At 43.7% G+C, this 17761-nt stretch overlaps 1 protein-coding gene across 7 annotated transcripts in view; it reads left to right on the top strand.

The window, feature by feature from the left end:
* The window catches only part of UBE2G1 (ubiquitin conjugating enzyme E2 G1), a 106336-nt gene that overhangs the window by 62160 nt on the left and 26415 nt on the right, over positions 1-17761 (top strand). For 5 of the 7 annotated variants that reach the window (XM_070061254.1, XM_070061253.1, XM_070061250.1 and 2 more), the window contains 2 exons: positions 14314-14416; positions 17355-17447. In XM_070061254.1, the coding sequence (XP_069917355.1) occupies positions 14359-14416; positions 17355-17447 (151 nt within the window). In that variant the 5' untranslated portion in view covers positions 14314-14358. Of the gene's footprint in view, positions 1-11923; positions 11997-14313; positions 14417-17349; positions 17448-17761 lie in introns of all 7 variants that reach the window. The other 2 variants (XM_070061252.1, XM_017348822.3) reach the window with 2 other exon arrangements.

Genomic DNA, 17761 nt, shown 5'->3' with positions numbered 1-17761 from the left:
AATAAACATTTTTTTAAAATTTGGAAATAGACACAGCAAAAGATTTAGTAAGAAGACAATTTCTTGCATTATTATGATATTTTGTATGGAATTTATTCATGATTGTTAAATTGGAACTTTATAATGGAGCAGAGTTGGCAGAATTTATATTGCTTTGATACTGTGATAGTCTACAGCATACTAGTGTCTCCAATTTGCATAATATGGTAGCTGATGTAAATAAATTATGAGAATTTGGATGTTGTAAAATATTATAGTACATTTGGCCTTATGTCCTCCACAGTTCCTGGTTGTGAAGCTTCGTGTTTGTGGAGGGAGAGGAAGAGGAGGACATGGATAGGAAGGGGCCAGTGTGTGTGTTTTCCTAATCTTCATCTTTTTTTTTGTGAAATTGTTGTCTTCTATCCTTTTAAAGCCATTGAAATGAGGTTAAACCACACCACTAGTTAGCATAAGAAATAGAGATTTTTCAGTTGGCTTTGGATCCATCTTTTGCCCTAGAATGCCTTAAGACCTACTTTCTCCATCTAGATGGTCAATACCTCAATGCCTTGCCTCTTTCCCTTTTTTTTTTTTTTTTTTGAGTTTTAATTCAACTTTCTATGTATGATTTTAGGGGTCCGGCCTCCAAATGACCACAGTAGCCTCGGCTGGGTTAGGTCAAAGCCTGGAGCCCAGAACTCCATCCAGGTCTCCCATGGGTTTAACCTGCTGTGCCACAACTCCAGCCCAATCTGTTGATTTATTAATGTCTAGAGTGAGGGAATATGCAACTAGGAATAGATTTCAAACTTTTTTTTCCACTGTACATGGATTTCTTTCTTTCTTTTATTTTTTTTTTAAGATTTTATTTATTTGAGAGGTAGCATTATAGTGAGAGGGACAGAGAGAAAGGTCTTCCTTCCGTTGGTTCATTCCCCAAATGGCCACAATGGCCAGGGCTGTGCCGATCCGAAGCCAGGAGCCAAGTGCTTCTTCCTGGTCTCCCATGCTGGTGCAGGGGCCCAAGGACTTGGGCCATCTTCTACTGCTTTCCCAGACCATAGCAGAGAGCTGGACTGGAAGAGGAGCAGCCAGGACTCAAACTGGCACCCAGGCGGAGAGTTAACATACTGAGCCACGACACTGGCCCCTCTGCCTCCCTTTCTTTCTCTCCTTTCTCTCTCTTCTCCAAGTATGAATTCTATTTTTACATTGTCAAGATTTCTGTCAGTTTACAACCGTTCGTGATTGCTTAGGTTTATTTGTATTTACATGGAATCAGTAACTCCTTTGTCCTTTCACCAGGGGGTTTATAATACAAATTTATTTATTTTCTGTTATTTCCCAGTAATTATTTCAAGAAGTGACACTTAAATCCTTTAGTTCACAGTACTTGGGAGTCCTTATTGCTGTTCTATTTTTGACCACTTCCTTGGGTCTCTCATTTTTTTGTATCACACTCTTCCTCAGATTTCTGTAGTTACTCAAGAAGCTGTATCTGTGTTGCTATGGCAGAGGCCTCGGAGGTGGACCTGATTCTTCCCTACCTCTGTCTTGCTTGCTCTTTTCTCTTCCTGGATGCCCATAGCATTCATTTGGCAGATGTTAGTTGTTTGTTCTGTGCTGGTTTTCACAGGTGCTGGAGTATGTTTTCAGTCTGCATATTTTGTTACTACAGAAAGGTTTATGTATTTATTTTACTTGTGATCTTTTTATATTCTTATTTATTTATTTATTTGAAAGGCAGAGTTTCAGAGAGGCAGAGTGAGGGAGAGGGAGAGGGGGAGAGAGGGGTCTTTCATCCACTGGTTCACTCCCCAGATGGCTGCAACTGCTGGAGCCGCACTGATCTGAAACTTCTTCCAAGTCTCCCAAGTAGGTGTAGGGGCCCAAGCACTTGGTCTACCTTCCACTGCCTTCCCATGCCATAGCAGAGAGCTGGATCGGAAGTGGAACAGCCAGATCTCGAACCAGTGCCCATATGGGATGCTGGCACTGCAGGCAACGGCTTTACCCGCTATGCCTTAGCGCCAGCCCCACCATGTTCTTTTTTAAAGATTTATTTAGGGCCTGCTCCATGGCTCACTTGGCTAATCCTGTGCCTGTGGCGCCGGCACCCTTGGTTCTAGTAGTGGTTGGGGTGCCGAGTACTAGTTCCAGTTGCTCCTATTCCAGTCCAGCTTTCTGCTGTGGCCCGGCACGGCAGCAGATGATGGCCCAAGTGCTTGGGTCCCTGCACCCGTATGGGAGACCGGGAGGAAATACCCAGCTCCTGGTTTTGGATTGGACAGGGCCGAAGGATTTGGGCCATCCTCCACTGCTCTCCCAGGCCACAGTGGGAGCTGGATCAGAAGTGGAGCAGCCAGGACTTGAACCAGTGCCCATATGGGATGCCGGCACTATTAACTTTACTCTTTTTTTTTTTTTTTTTTTTTTTTTTTGACAGACAGAGTGGACAGTGAGAGAGAGACAGAGAGAAAGGTCTTCCTTTGCCGTTGGTTCACCCTCCAATGGCCGCCGTGGCCGGCGCGCTGCGGCCGGCGCACCGCGCTGATCCGATGGCAGGAGCCAGGAGCCAGGTGCTTTTCCTGGTCTCCCATGGGGTGCAGGGCCCAAGCACCTGGGCCATCCTCCACTGCACTCCCTGGCCACAGCAGAGGGCTGGCGTGGAAGAGGGGCAACCGGGACAGAATCCGGCGCCCCGACCGGGACTAGAACCCGGTGTGCCGGCGCCGCTAGGCGGAGGATTAGCCTAGTGAGCCGCGGCGCCGGCCTAACTTTACTCTTTTTAACTATAACTAGGTTTTCATTTAAACTGCGACTTCTTAAAGTTATGCTGGTGATTTGTTCACACTGTTTTTGGTTTTGAAAGCTTACCTTTAGATCCCCCAAGACTTCTTCAACAAAAGCTGACATGCTTCTGTCATTTCTTTGAAATTGTTTTCCTAAAGTCTTCTTAGATTTTTACATTTATTACTAGGTGTTGGTAGGAGTGGCAATGGAGATTCAAGAACCTTATCACTGTTAGGAGAATTTTGAGTGTGGGGGCATCTATGTAATTGATGACAACAAGGAGTTAGAGAAGACGTCAGCCTCACTTGGAGGTTACTAAAACTTGAATCTTGGTCATGGATGCAGGAATGTGAGTGGGGAGGTCTATCACTGCCACCTAATACTCATTTGTAGCCTCCCCTTCAACCCCATCCCCTAACCCACAATGTGATATGGTTCAGGGCAGAATAGTTGAGAAACTGATACACAGGATTAGAAGGGAAACTGAATAGAAACCAACTGGGAGTTAAACCTAGGAATATGACTTTTTTTTTTTTTTTTAGATTTTATTTATTTATTTGAGAGGTAGAGTTACAGACAGTGAATGGGAGAGAGATATAGAGAAAGGTCTTCCATCTCCCAGTTCACTCCCAATGTTGCTTTGGAGAAGTCTTATCTGATCACCAGTCTAAGATTGTTCCCCTAGACATTATATTTTTTTTTCAAAGATTTATTTATTTATTTATTTGAAAAGCAGAGTTACAAAAGCAGAGGTGGGATGGTCTTCCAACCACTGCTTCACTCCCCAAATGGCCACAACAGCTGGAGCTGAGCCAACCTGAATCTAGGAGCCTCTTTTGGCTATTCCACACCAGTGCAGGGACCTAAGCACTTGGACCATCTTCCACTGTCTTCCCAGGACACAGCAGAGAGCTGGATTGGAAGAGGAGCAGCTGGAACTTGAACTGATAAGTGCCCATGTGGGATGCTGGCGCCGTACGCTAGCCCTGGAATATGACTTCCAGAAGGCACTCTTCAAAAAAAGAAAAAAAGAAGGCGGCACTCTTCATTGGAAACTGATAGGAATTGAACTAAAATAAGTTAGATAAGAAAAGGAAACTTGACTTAAACATTTCTGGAAAAGCAGGTGTGGTACTGGGTGTAAGAAACAAGAATCCTGTACAGATCCCTATTCTTGTTGCTTTCTAGTGTGTTCTTCATTTTGGCTTCCTTCTTTCCTGTTGGCTTTCTTCTTGAGATCTCAACTGTGACTGTGGACAGTGGTAAGGCTTTGATGCTGCCGCTTCCCCCAGAACTGTAATTCCCATTTGAAAAACTGGAAGGTCTCCTTCACTCACTCTCAGGGCGCAAAGGTGTGGGGTTTGTTAGTTCCTGCCAGAGGCAAATAGTTGGGCATGGTGTTTGGAGGTGGGCCATCTTTCCCAGAAGAACTGCTTAGGGTGTGGGCTTGTTCTTGAGGTGATAACAATATCACTGTGTTCCATTTACATCCTGTAGTCTGATGAGCATTTTAAAGGAGGATAATGGTCAGCTAGCATTTCGTGTACCCTAAGCTAGGACAGTTCTTTGACATATATTCTATTTTGCAATACTACTGTGGATCTGACCACACTTTACTAGTGAGGGGAATAAGACTCAGTAAAAGAGAAAAGGTGATTGTTTTAAGTTGACAGGCTAGTGAGAATTGGGATTCAAGCATAGGGCTGTCTGACATATTACCACACTTCATGCCCACGATTATGATCGGGAGAGGGAGCAGGAGATGGGATAGTTTGAGGGTGGTTACGGGGGGAAGAACTGCTATAATCCAAAAGTTGTACTTTTGAAATTTATATTTATTAAATAAAAAAGATTATGATCAAAATTTTCTAATGTGAAGCAGAATCTAGAAGTGTGAAAATGGGGCTGGCATTGTGGCACAACAGGTTAAGCTACCACCTGTGATGCCAGCAATCCCATACCAGAGTGCCAGTTCAGTTCCCAGGTACTCTACTTTTGCTCCAGCTCCCTGCTAATGTGTCTGGGAAAGCAGTGGAAGATGGGTCAAGTACTTGGGTCCCTGGGGAGTCCTGGATAGACTCAGGCTCCTGGCTTCAGCCTGGCTGTTGTGGCCATTTTGCGGAGTGGACTGGTAGATGGAAGATCTCTCTTTCTCTCTGGAACTCTGCCTTTCAAATAAAGTAAGTCTTTTTATTTTATTTTTATTTTTTATTTTTTGACAGGCAGAGTGGACAGTGAGAGAGAGAGAGAGAGAGAAAGGTCTTCCTTTGCTGTTGGTTCACCCTCCAATGGCTGCCGCGGCCGGCACGCTGCGGCCGGTGCACCGCGCTGATCCGAAGGCAGGAGCCAGGTGCTTTTCCTGGTCTCCCATGGGGTGCAGGGCCCAAGGACTTGGACCATCCTCCACTGCACTCCCTGGCCACAGCAGAGAGCTGGACTGGAAGAGGAGTAACCGGGACAGAACCGGCCCCCAACCGGACTAGAGCCTGGGGTGCCGGTGCCGCAGGTGGAGGATTAGCCTATTGAGCTGCGGCGCCGGCCCACATATTCATGTCTTTTATCAAATTTATTTCCAAAAACTAGACAAGGGGCTGGTGCTGTGTCACAGTAGGTTAATCCTCCGCCTGCAGTGCTGGCATCCCATGTGGGCACCAGTTCTAGTCCTGGCTGTTCCTCTTCCGATCCAGCTCTCTGCTACGGCCTGGGAAAGCAGCAGAGGATGACTCAAGTGCTTGGGCCTCCTGCACCCACGTGGGAGACCCGGAAGAAGCTCCTGGCTTCGGACCAGCCATTGTGGCCATTTAGGGAATGAACCAGCAGATGGAAGACCTTTCTCTCTCTCTCTCCCTCTTACTGTCTGTAACTCTACCTCTCAAATATATAATAAAATCTTCAGGGGAAATAAAAAAACTAGACAAGGTCAAAGGAAGTATAATGTGGTGTAAGGGCCTGACAATTTTGTACTTTGAGACATTTCTTTCTTTCTTTTTTTTTTTTTTTTAAGATTTATTTATTTATTTGAAAGAGTTAAACAGAGAAGGAGAGACAGAGAGCGAGAGACGTCTTCCATCCACTGGTTCAGTCCCCACTTGGCCACAACAGCCAGTGCTGTGCTGATCCAGAGCCAGGAGCTTCTTCCGGGTCTCCCACGTGAGTGCAGGGGCCCAAGGACTTGGGCCATCTTCTACTGCTATCCCAGGCCATAGTAGAGAGCTGGATCAGAAGTGGAGCAGCCGAATCTCTAACCGGTGCCCATATGGGATGCTGGCACCGCAGGCTGCGGTTTTACCTGCTGTGCCACAGCGCCGGCCCTGAGGTATTCCTAATGCAGCAAATCTTGGCTTAGATATATGCTGATGCTATTGTATTTAAGCACAAGCAACAAACATACTTAGGACTTAATCTTTACTAACATTTAGATAAGTGTTTGAAGAGAGTACAAGGAAGGTGAAGTATACTTCAGGTAGCAAAATGTTCCCCTTTGTTACTTTAGGATGTGATCTATAATTCTGCTGAACAAATCCTTTTGGAACATCCTGAGAAAATTTTCACAAGATAGGATCTCTGACCTGCTTTGCTTGTTTGCTCCATATTCCTATGGTTTTGATTAGGAAACTAGCTAGTTTTAGCCCATGGCATTGTGTAAAGAGTTAAAAAAAAAAAAAAAAAAACAACTTTAAGCAGACTTCTAAATTTCTCAGAAATCTGTAGTGATGATTAAATTAACATACCTTGAAATCTTGCAGAATTAATTAATGGGGTACCCAGCATTGTGGCATAGTGGATAAAACTACCTCCTGAAATGCCAGTATTCCATATGAATGCCCATTCCTGTCCTGGCTCTACTTCTGATCCAGCTCCCTGCTGGGAGGCCTGGGAAAGGAAGAAGACCCAAGTGTTTGGGTTTCTGGCACCCTCGTGAGAATCCTGGTTGAAGCTCCTGGCTCGGACCTGGCCCTGCCTGTGTCCTGGTTGGTGTGGCTATCTAGGGAGTGAATGAGCAGATGGAATCAATCAATCCATCAGTCAATATCTCTTGTCTCTCTTTCAAATGAATAAATAAATCTTAAAAGTTAATTAACGGAAGTGATATTTTCTCAGTTAATTTGGTAACTAGATTTGTAATCAAGTCCCGCAAAAAAAGAACATTCAGCTTGATCTTTGTTAAACATATAGTAAAACCCAAGTAGACAGACTGGTGTTATGAGCATCTGTATATTCACTGAGCCTCATGACAGCCCTCTTTCATCTGTCTCTGCCCTCTAATTTACAATGGTGAAGCATGTACCTTTGTCTGTAAATATTTCAGTACATTTGAACACGAGAGAAAGCCCAACCCAATACCATCATCACACCTTCAAAAGTGAGTGTTTTTGAGTATTACTTCCTATCTAGTCCATCTTCAAATTTTCATTTGTGTTGTCAATGTCATACATTTTTTGTAATGTTTGAATTCAGTTCTCTATTTTTGTCCCCCTTACTGAAGGTTCTTGTCTTTTAGAATTTCCTGCAGAGGAGATTTTTCTATTGTGTCCCAGGGATCCTTAAATATGTTTCTCTTTGTGTGTGTGTGTGTGTGTTTTTTTTTTTTTTTTTTTTTTTTTTGACAGGCAGAGTGGACAGTGAGAGAGAGAGAAAGGTCTTCCTTTTGCCGTTGGTTCACTCTCCAATGGCCGCCGCGGCCGGCGCGCACCGCGCTGATCCGATGGCAGGAGCCAGGAGCCAGGTGCTTCTCCTGGTCTCCCATGGGGTGCAGGGCCCAAGCACCTGGGCCATCCTCCACTGCACTCCCTGGCCACAGCAGAGGGCTGGCGTGGAAGAGGGGCAACCGGGACAGAATCCGGCGCCCCGACCGGGACTAGAACCCGGTGTGCCGGCGCAGCAAGGCGGAGGATTAGCCTAGTGAGCCGCGGCGCCGGCTTCTCTTTGTTTTTAAGTAATAGAGAGGCAGAAAGCTCCCAAGCTTGCTTCTGCTGGTTCACTCCCTAACTGCCTGCAACAACCTTGGCTGGCACTGAAGGTAGCAGCCAGCAGCTCAATCCAGGTCTCCCAACAGCTGGAGCCAGGAGCAGAGCTGGGCATCAAACCTAGGCACTTTGATATGCGACGTAAGAATCCAAACTGGCCTAGCAATACCAGGGGCTGCTCCTCTGTCCTTGTTTTTTGTAAATTGGTAATTGAATCTAGAGGACTGAACAGATTCAGGTTTTTGAGGTAAGACTCCTTCATAAATAAGGGCTTGTTTGTCAGGAGTTACTTAATGGCTGATTGTCTTTCTTAAATGCGAATATAAAATGCAAAATTATATATTAAAATGACAAAAATAGCAAGTATTTTCAATTTAGCTGGAGCTTTTTCTTTTTAAACATTTGTTTATTTATTTGAAAGTCAAAGTTACACGCAGAGAGAAGGAGAGGCAGAGAGAGAGAGAGAGAGAATATGAATCTTCTTCCATCTTCCGGTTCACTCCCCAGTTGGCCGCAGTGGCTGTGTTTGTCTGAAGCCAGGAGCTTCTTCCAGGTCTCCCACATGGGTACAGGGGCCTAGGGACTTGGGCCATCTTCTACTGCTTTCCCATACCATAGCAGAGAACTGAGTTGGAAATGGAGCAGCCGGGACTGGAACCAGCGCCCATATGGGGTGCTGGCACTAAAGGAGGTAGCTTTACCTGATACACCACAGAGCCAGCCTCTGAAGCTTTTCTATAGAGTGCTTTCATTTGATCAAATGGTAATTGCTGTTTGATTAAATAGCAAAAAAAATTTGTATAGAAAAGGAACCCTAAATCTTGGTTCTTTTGCTTTTTATTTTTTAAGCATCCTATCCTTACTTCTTTGTTTTTGATATAACAGTTATAAACTCATGGATTTAAAAAATACATGGGGCATGGGCGCCGGATTCTGTCCCGGTTGCTCCTCTTCCAGTCCAGCTCTCTGCTGTGGCCCAGGAGTGCAGTGGAGGATGGCCCATGTGCTTGGGCCCCTGCACCCACATGGGAGACCAGGAGGAGGCACCTGGCTCCTGGCTTCGGATCATGGTAGCTCCATCTGTAGCGGCCATTTGGGGGGTGAACCAATGGAAGGAAGACCTTTCTCTCTGTCTCTCTCTCTCTCATTAACTCTATCTGTCAAATAAATATAAAAAACCAAACCAAAACATGGAGCATCCATTATGGCACAGTTGTTTAAGCTTGCTGCTTAGGATTCCTGTTATCACACATCAGAAAGCTTTCCCAGCTGTGTCCTAGTTCCTCCACTTCCTCTAATGTGCCTATGAAGCAGCAGACAATGGCTCAAGTTCTTGAGTTCCTGCTACGCCTGTGGGAGACTCAGATGGAGTCCCAGGCTCCTGGCTTCAGCTTGGCCCAGTTCTGGCTGGTGCGGCCATTTAGGGAGTAAACCAGTGAGTGGAAGATCTTTGTGTCTGTCTCTCCCTCACTCTGTGCTACTCTGCCTTTCAAATAGTAAATCTTTTGCTCCTCACTGACTTTGAGTCTGGTTTGATGGATTGGCAAGAGAGTGGGCACCCATGTAGGACTGTGAGGTGCTCCCACACCCTCACCCTATCATAGGCTCTGGTGACCAAACTTCCAAGGCTGTGGGGACCAAAAAACACTTTTGAAAGTGTACTCTTTGAGTTCATTAACTTTATTGGTACTCAAATTGCCCCATATTTGGCCAGTGGGAGCCTCTTTAAGTTGGCTCTTAAGTCGTTATAGTGTTATTTGTCAGCTTCCTTTTTATCTGGTATATATGAAATGAGCTTAAAAGAGCATTTCTTGCCCTTGACCTGGAGCCAGCTACTTCTCTGAAGAGTGATGGTCCATTTTAATGGTAAATTCATATTTGGAGACCTTATTCTGGGTACAAGGGATGTTTAAAGTTGCTAGGCTGATCATTTTTTAAAAACAGAACTTAAAATATACATATTTTAAAGTTACAACAAATTCATATTCAAATTCAGGGCCGAAGCTGTGGCTCAATAGGCTAATCCACCGCCTGCAGCGCCAGCACCCTGGGTTCTAGTCCCGGTCAGGGCGCCGGATTCTGTCCCGGTCGCTCCTCTTCCAGTCCAGCTCTCTGCTGTGGCCTGGGAAGGCAGTGGAGAATGACCCATATCCTTGGGCCCTGCACCTGCATAGGAGACCAGGAGAAACCACCTGGCTCCTGGCTTCGGATCAGCACAGCGTGCCAGCCGGAACACGCTGGCCGTAGCGGCCACTTGGGGGGTGAACCAATGGAAAAAGGAAGACATTTCTCTCTGTCTAACTCTGCCTGAGAAAAGAAAAGAAAGAAAAGAAAAAGATTATTTATTTGAGAGAGCGAGAGAGGTCATCCATCCTCTGGTTTATTCCCCAAATGGCTGCAATGGTCAGAGCTGGGCCCATCTGAAGCCAGGAGCCAGGTACTTCTTTCAGATCTCCCTCATTGGTGTAGGGACTCAAGGACTCAGGTCATCTTCTGCTTTCCCAGGCCATACCAGAGAGTTGGATCAGAATTGGAGCAGCCGGGACGCGAACCAGCACCCATATGGGATGCTGGCACTGCAAACAGTGGCCTTACTGCTACGCCACAGTGCTGGCCCATAGGTGAGGTTTTCATGTTAGCTATTTTTATCCCTTCTTCTCAGTTATTTGTACTCTTTGCATGTTCCCTGACATGTTTTGATTGATAGGAAACTCTATTTGTGTTGGGGATCTTAGACTTTCACCTTTTGTGTTGCAAATACTTTCTTCTAGACACTTACATTTAGACTTTATTGCAGTACTCTATTTAAAAATATTTTGTGTAGTGTAATTGAACTGTTGAATTTTGTCTGCTTAAAAAGGCCACCTCCAGGGCCAGCGCTGCGGCTCACTAGGCTAATCCTCCGCCTTGCGGCGCTGGCACACCAGGTTCTAGTCCCGGTCGGGGCGCTGGATTCTGTCCCGGTTGCCCCTCTTCCAGGCCAGCTCTCTGCTGTGGCCAGGGAGTACAGTGGAGGATGGCCCAAGTACTTGGGCCCTGTACCCCATGGGAGACCAGGATAAGTACCTGGCTCCTCCCTCGGGTCAGCGCGGTGCACCGGCCGCGGCAGCCATTGGAGGGTGAACCAATGGCAAAGGAAGACTTTTCTCTCTGTCTCTCTCTCTCTCACTGTCCACTCTGCCTGTCAAAAAAAAAAAAAAAAAAAAAAAGCCACCTCCATTCACATTATATATTATATTACATATATATATTAGATATAGTATTAGATATATATTTTTAAAAATTCTGTATTTTCTGTTAGGTTTTATATTTGTGATCCATCTGGATTTTAATGTAGTTGTACGGTATTTAGATTAATATTCAAATGCAGATAGGATACTTAGACATTTTTCAGCTTTTCCTATTTAAAAAAAACTTGTTTGAATTTTATTTACCTGTGACTACTATACTTTTCCTTCTACTGTCAAAAAATTTCTGCTCGTATTTTTCCAGTTTACCTTCTTTCATCAGCTCACACTGCTTACATGGATCCAGCCTTATTACCATTGCAGTGAAATTGCTTATGCCCAGTGCAGCCTCAGTTTTCTTTTCACTGAGCCTAGTACACTGAATTTAGGCTCCGTTTCTAAAAAGTTTGTATTTGTCATTGTTGGCTACTTTCTCCTTGAAATACATTTCTTTGACTTTTTTGATAGAATTGCCCTCTGGTTTTCTTCTAAGTCACTTGTGCTGCTGCTTGTTTCTATCCTGCAATTAATAATTAAAAAATAATCACAATCCATCTTCCCCCACCCCACTCCCCAATCTATTGGAATACCTAATCTGCTTTCTTTGTCTCTGGATTTACCTTTTCTAGAAATATCATGTAGACGAAATCATGTTTTCAATGTTCATCCAAGTTATAGCATTTATTAGTACTTCATTTCTTTTTATGGCAGTATAAAATTCCTTTATGTGTATACCACAGTTTGCGTATCTATTCATTCATTTGATGGACACTTGAGTTGTTCCCACCTTTTGACTGTCATGAGTAGTGCTGCTCTAAGCATTCATGTACAACTTCCTGCGTGGACGTAGGTTTCATTCTTTTGGCTACATGCCTAGGAGTTGAGTTTCTGGGTCTTATGCTATTTCTATGTTTAACTCTTTGAGGAATTGCATGTTATTTTTCACTTTGTTAGTTTAACTTCTACTCTACAAAATTTGGTTCATCCTGTTACAGCTATTGGAAGCATTCGGGGGAGTGAAACAGATGTGAGTTCAGTCTGTTTGTTTTTGTCTTTTGTGACAAATAAAAACGATTTTGAAAATTCTCTATTCATGGGTCTAGACCTTGAGGTATCCATACTACGGGCAAAAGCGAGATGAACATTTATTTATCAATTCATTTATTTTAAGATGTATTTACTCATTTGAAAAGTAGTTATAGAGAGAAGGAGACACACACACACACACACACATTCTCCATCCGCTGGTTCACTCCCCCAGAGGACCACAACTGCCAGGGCTATGCCAGGCTGAAGGCAGGAGTCCAGAACTCCATCCATGTCTTCCATGTGGGTGCAGGGACCCAAGCACTTGGGCCAGAAGCAGTGTAGCTGGTACTCAAATCTGTGCCCATAAGGGATGCCAGTTATGCAGGTGACAGCTTAAGCCACTATGCCACACTGTGGACACTGAGGTGAACATTCTTCAACCTTGCTTTTGCCTAATTTATATGAAACAAGCAAAGGAAAGAATCATGTCAGTGGAAGAAAAGCAGAGAAAGAATGTCTAAAATATTTTAAGAATTTATGGTATGTTGGCCGGCGCCGCGGCTCACTAGGCTAATCCTCCGCCTAGCGGCGCCGGCACACCGGGTTCTAGTCCCGGTCGGGGCGCCGGATTCTGTCCCGGTTGCCCCTCTTCCAGGCCAGCTCTCTGCTGTGGCCAGGGAGTGCAGTGGAGGATGGCCCAGGTGCTTGGGCCCTGCACCCCATGGGAGACCAGGAGAAGCACCTGGCTCCTGGCTCCTGCCATCGGATCAGCGCGGTGCGCCGGCCGCAGCGCGCCGGCCGCGGCAGCCATTGGAGGGTGAACCAACGGCAAAGGAAGACCTTTCTCTCTGTCTCTCTCTCTCACTGTCCACTCTGCCTGTCAAAAAATAAAAAATAAATAAAAAAAAAAAAAAGAATTTATGGTATGTTGTCAAAGTTGAGAAATGATAATAGTTTGTGGGAAGGGTAAAGAAATGTTCAAGGAGAATGTTCCATTAATGCTAGTTTTTCAAAGCCTACTCACCTATATTTATAAAACTCCACAGGACTTCTGATGGAAAATGCAACAATAAGTAATTTCTGTGTAGATTATAGAATCTTTCACAAGACTCTTGGGTACAGTGTTGGAGAAAATTGAGCAATACTCGTGTAATAGTGTTGCCTAGAAAGATGAGAAATGAGGTAGCACATGTAGAAAACAGTTGTCCATATTGTATCTTTGCTCTGTTCCATTCCTCAGTATTTTTTTTAAAGATTTATTTATTTGAAAGGCAGAGTTACAGAGAGAGCGAGAGAGCGAGCACTTCCATTTGCTAGTTCACTCCCCAAATGGCTGAAATGTCTGGGGCTATACCAGGCCAAAGACAGGAGCTTTGTGGGTGGCAGGGACCTAAGCACTTGGGCCATCTTCCACTGCTTTCTAGGTGCATTAGCATTAGCAGGGAGCTGGATTGGAAGTGGAGCAACCAGAACTTGAACTGGTGCCCATATGGGATGCCATTGTTGCATGTGATGGCTTTACTTGCTATGACACAGTGCTGTCCCCTCAATTCTTTTTCCCACCTCAGTTTTCTAGTATGTCTGAAACCTAGTTGGCACTGAGTAAATTTATCTATGCACTAACAAAGCAAGGTTAAAATGCAGTTCATAGGTTAACACCCTTGCATTTTTTTAAAAAAAAGATTTATTTATTTTATTTGAAAGTCAGAGTTACACAGAGAAGGAAGGGCAGAGAGAGAGAGAGTACATTTTAACAAGGTCTCTTAAAGATCACCTAGTAAGGCTGGTGCCATGGCTCACTTGGTTAAGTCCCACATGGGCGCCGGGTACTAGTCCCAGCTGCTCCTCTTCCAGTCCAGCTCTCTGCTGTGGCCCGGGAGGGCAGTGGAAGATGGCCCAAGTGCTTGGGCCCTGCACCCACATGGGAGACCAGGAGGAAGCGCCTGGCTCCTGGCTTCGGATCAGGGTAGCTCCATCTGTAGCGGCCATTTCGGGTGGGTGAACCAACAGAAGGAAGACCTTTCTCTGTTTCTCTCTCTTGCTAACTCTGTCAAAAATTAAAAATTAACAAATAAATAAATAAGATCACCTGGTAAGATAAGAGCTAAGTTGGACACACGATCTTCTGATGGTTTGCTCTACTCATAGTTTGAGTATAGAAATTGCAATATTTTGGCCAATAGGTAACATTTTCCCCTAGAGGACATTTGGTTAATGATTTAGAACTTAGAACATATGTGCTCAAATTCTGTAATTTATTTGTTTGGTGAAGATATGTGCTTAAAAATTTTGATCAAATTTTTCTCTTTCCACAGAACTCAACAAAAATCCAGTGGAAGGCTTTTCAGCAGGTTTAATAGATGACAATGATCTCTACCGATGGGAAGTCCTTATTATTGGTCCTCCAGATACACTATAGTAAGTATGATGAAACTGACACATTCAAAATGGAGTTCTTTTAATTAATTGAGATTAAAAGTATATTTGGCAAACTCAAATGAAATTATAAGGAGCAGTGAAATGGCTGTATTTAAGTATCATTTGTACTGAATTTGACTAGGTGTTTGTATTTTACTTCAAGCTTTAATGTCGAAAAACTGTTGTATTAAAAATATATAATTGTTTCTGAAATACGTAAGTGACTTAAGTGCTTGGGTCCCTGCTATCCATGTGCGAACCCTGGATGGAGTTCTTGGCTCCTGGTATTGAGCCCTGGTCAGGACCTTTGTGGGCATTTGGGGAATGAGCCAGTGGAGGGAAGCTTTGTCTTTCTGTCTCTGCCTGTCAAAAATGAAGTGCTACCCAGAATTAAGTACTTAATAGAATGCTTAAAAAGCTTTTGTTGTCCAACAGTAAGGAAGCTAGTGATATTCTTAGTTACTTCAGGGGAATGAAGGGTGTGGAGCCTATCTCAGAGTTGTCTGAGGAGAGCTCTTGGGGGCCAGTACTTGGTTCTTGCCTGTGAAGGGCAGCAGAGGCCTGTAATGGGAGATATTGTAGTGTTGAAGGTCAGTTGGCATGAACTTAGATGACACCCACACCTCTGTGCTCAATTCTCCGATTGATGATTAGATCATGGAAAAATGCTGTGAGGTCTGATGTGAGGCTTCATGATAGCATCATTAACCTCCAGGTAGTCACTAGAGGGCACTCCACACTTTTTCTGTTCTGTGTGATCAGTAGCTAGAAAGTGCCAGTGCTCGACATGCGTGTTAAATTAATCATTATTCTCATCTTTGTGTAGCAGTAAATTTTTACTATTGCTCTACCCATTACCGAATCTTTGTAAAGGTATTTAGAAAAGATTCTTGAGGCTCTCATTCTATGAAGTGTACTTTATGCAACTGGTGTGGGATACCTGCTATCTTCAGATTGATTATTAAACAGTGTGGATAGCCACCCATATCCACAAAAATGAAAAATTTCAGGTAGGCCTGACAGGTTTCTAAAGATTAAGTTTGAAACCCAGATATTACAGTATAATTACAAATCTTGTGTTTGTATTAGTGACTAGTGAATGCATACCTTCTTTATCTTTAACTCTTTTTTGTTTTAAAAAATGTTTGTTCTCATCTCCTTGAAAGGCAGAGCAGTCGGGAAAGAGAGCAAGCTCTCCTACCCACTGATTCACGTGCCAAAAGCCTACAATAGCCAGGACTGGGCCAGGCCAAAGTCAGGAGCTAGGAACTCCAACCACATCTCCCATGTGGGTAATGGGGGCCTAAGCATTTGAGCCATCATCTGCTGCCTGTCAGGATGCATTAGTGGGTAGTTGATTCAGAAGTGGAGTAGCCAGGATTCTAACCAGCACTAGGTTGTCAGATGTAGATGTCCAGAGCAGAGGTGTAATTTTGCCACAGTGCCCATCCCATAACTCTCCTTTTCTTTCGTCACTATTGGCTGGTTTGTTCAAGGACTAAGCTATATTTTGTTCTTACCTGAGGTTGGCAAAGAATATGAAGGATCAGCTAACCAAACTCTCTGGTTAGCATTCTTTTACAGTTGGAAGATTGTTAACAGAAAATTCTTTTACAGTTCTGTTTTAAGATTTAGAGGCTTAGACATATGTTGTATAATGAAATTCTGGAGGGAATGTCATTTCTCGTGTCATGCTAAGAAATTGGGCATTGAGGACTGCCTCTGTTCATTACTACTGTTTTTATTAGTTGTGTGGGTTTGAACAATTACTTACATTTGATCTTACCAGTTTCATTTCTAGAGTAAAAATCTTGTGCCTAGGAAATGTTTAGAATGTTTAATGTTCCATTGCTTGTCATAAGAAACAAAAGCAATCAGATATTAGAATAGTGGATAAATTATGAAATGTGAGTGAAAGTAAATGAATGATAGTGACAAAAAGAACAATGTTGGACAGAGTTTCCAACAGCAGCATATAGTACTTTGTGTGTCATTTAAATAAATATGGTAGAATAATAGTGTCTGATCCTGTGAGGTTTCCATAACTCAGTACCGAGAGTAAGGGAGACCTCTTGGAAATTTGGACTTTGACTAGGATTCTCAAAGTTGCCAAAAGTGAAAATGCTTGCAACCCACAGGGAATACTTGGGTTTGATTTTTGACTCTGGTTCCTGACCCCTGCTTCCCACCAGAGCAGATCCTGTGAGGTAGCTGTGATGGCTCATGTAATTGAGTTCTTGCCGCCCATATATGAGACTTGGGTTGCTTTTCTGACTCCTGGCTTTGACCCTAGCCAAACTAGCCAACTGTTGTATTTGGTGAGTCAGTTAGCTGATGGAAGATCTTTCTGTCTTGCTCCCTGTCTGCCTTTGAAAGGAAGGGAAAAGGAGAAAGACTATTGGTTGTGTACCTCTTTTTTTTTTTTTTTTTTTTTTTTTAAGATTTATTTATTTATTTGCAAGGCAGAGTTACAGAGAGAGACAGAGACAGAGAGAGTTCTTCCATCCGCTGGTTCATTTCCCAGAGAAGAGGGAGAGAGACAGACACACAGAGATCTTCTATCTGCTGGTTCACTTCCCATATGGCTGCAACGGGCAGGTCTGGGCCAGACTAAAGCCAGAAGTTTCATCTGGGTCTTCCACGTGTTGGCAGGGGCCCAAGTACTTGGGCCATCTTGCTCTGCTTTTTCCAGGCCATTAGCAGGGAGCTGAATAGGAAGTGGAGCGGGTGGGACATGAACTGACGCCTGTTTGGGATGCCAGCATCCCAGGCAGCAGCTTTAACCCACTTTGCCACAATGCTGGCCCCCATTGAATTTATTTTTATTGCTAGTGCTGGTTTCTTGTTTTATATTTGTTTGAATGATTGTGTTCTTATAAGCAAGAGCTTACAGGCAAGAATTTGCCTTTTTTTTTTTTTTTTTTTTCCTCCAGTGAAGGTGGTGTTTTTAAGGCTCACCTCACTTTTCCAAAGGATTATCCCCTCCGGCCTCCTAAAATGAAATTCATTACAGAAATCTGGCACCCAAATGGTAAGTTCATCTAGTTTTATGTTTGCAAATATGATTTCTTATCACTAAAGATTTCAAGGTCAATGAGAAATTTTTGTGCTAGGTTCTCCATGTTCATTGTGTATTTGTCCTTGTATTAAAAGAGGAGTAACAAGATCACATGGAAAAGATAATTTTTTGTTTTCTTAGCCCCCAGCTTTTTTTGAGACTCAGAGTTTCAACCCAAAAGCAATTTTATAGCACTCTGATATCTAAAGATATGCTGTTACAGAGAGCTTAGAAATCATTAATTTGAATTTGTGTTTGTATTTTATCATCTTGTCTTTTAGACCATG

This window comes from Oryctolagus cuniculus, chromosome 17, assembly GCF_964237555.1.
Source record: "Oryctolagus cuniculus chromosome 17, mOryCun1.1, whole genome shotgun sequence".
Lineage (NCBI taxonomy): Eukaryota > Metazoa > Chordata > Mammalia > Lagomorpha > Leporidae > Oryctolagus > Oryctolagus cuniculus.
The sequence above is the reverse complement of the archived record's forward strand: the minus strand, read 5'-3'. Positions and strand labels throughout refer to the sequence as shown.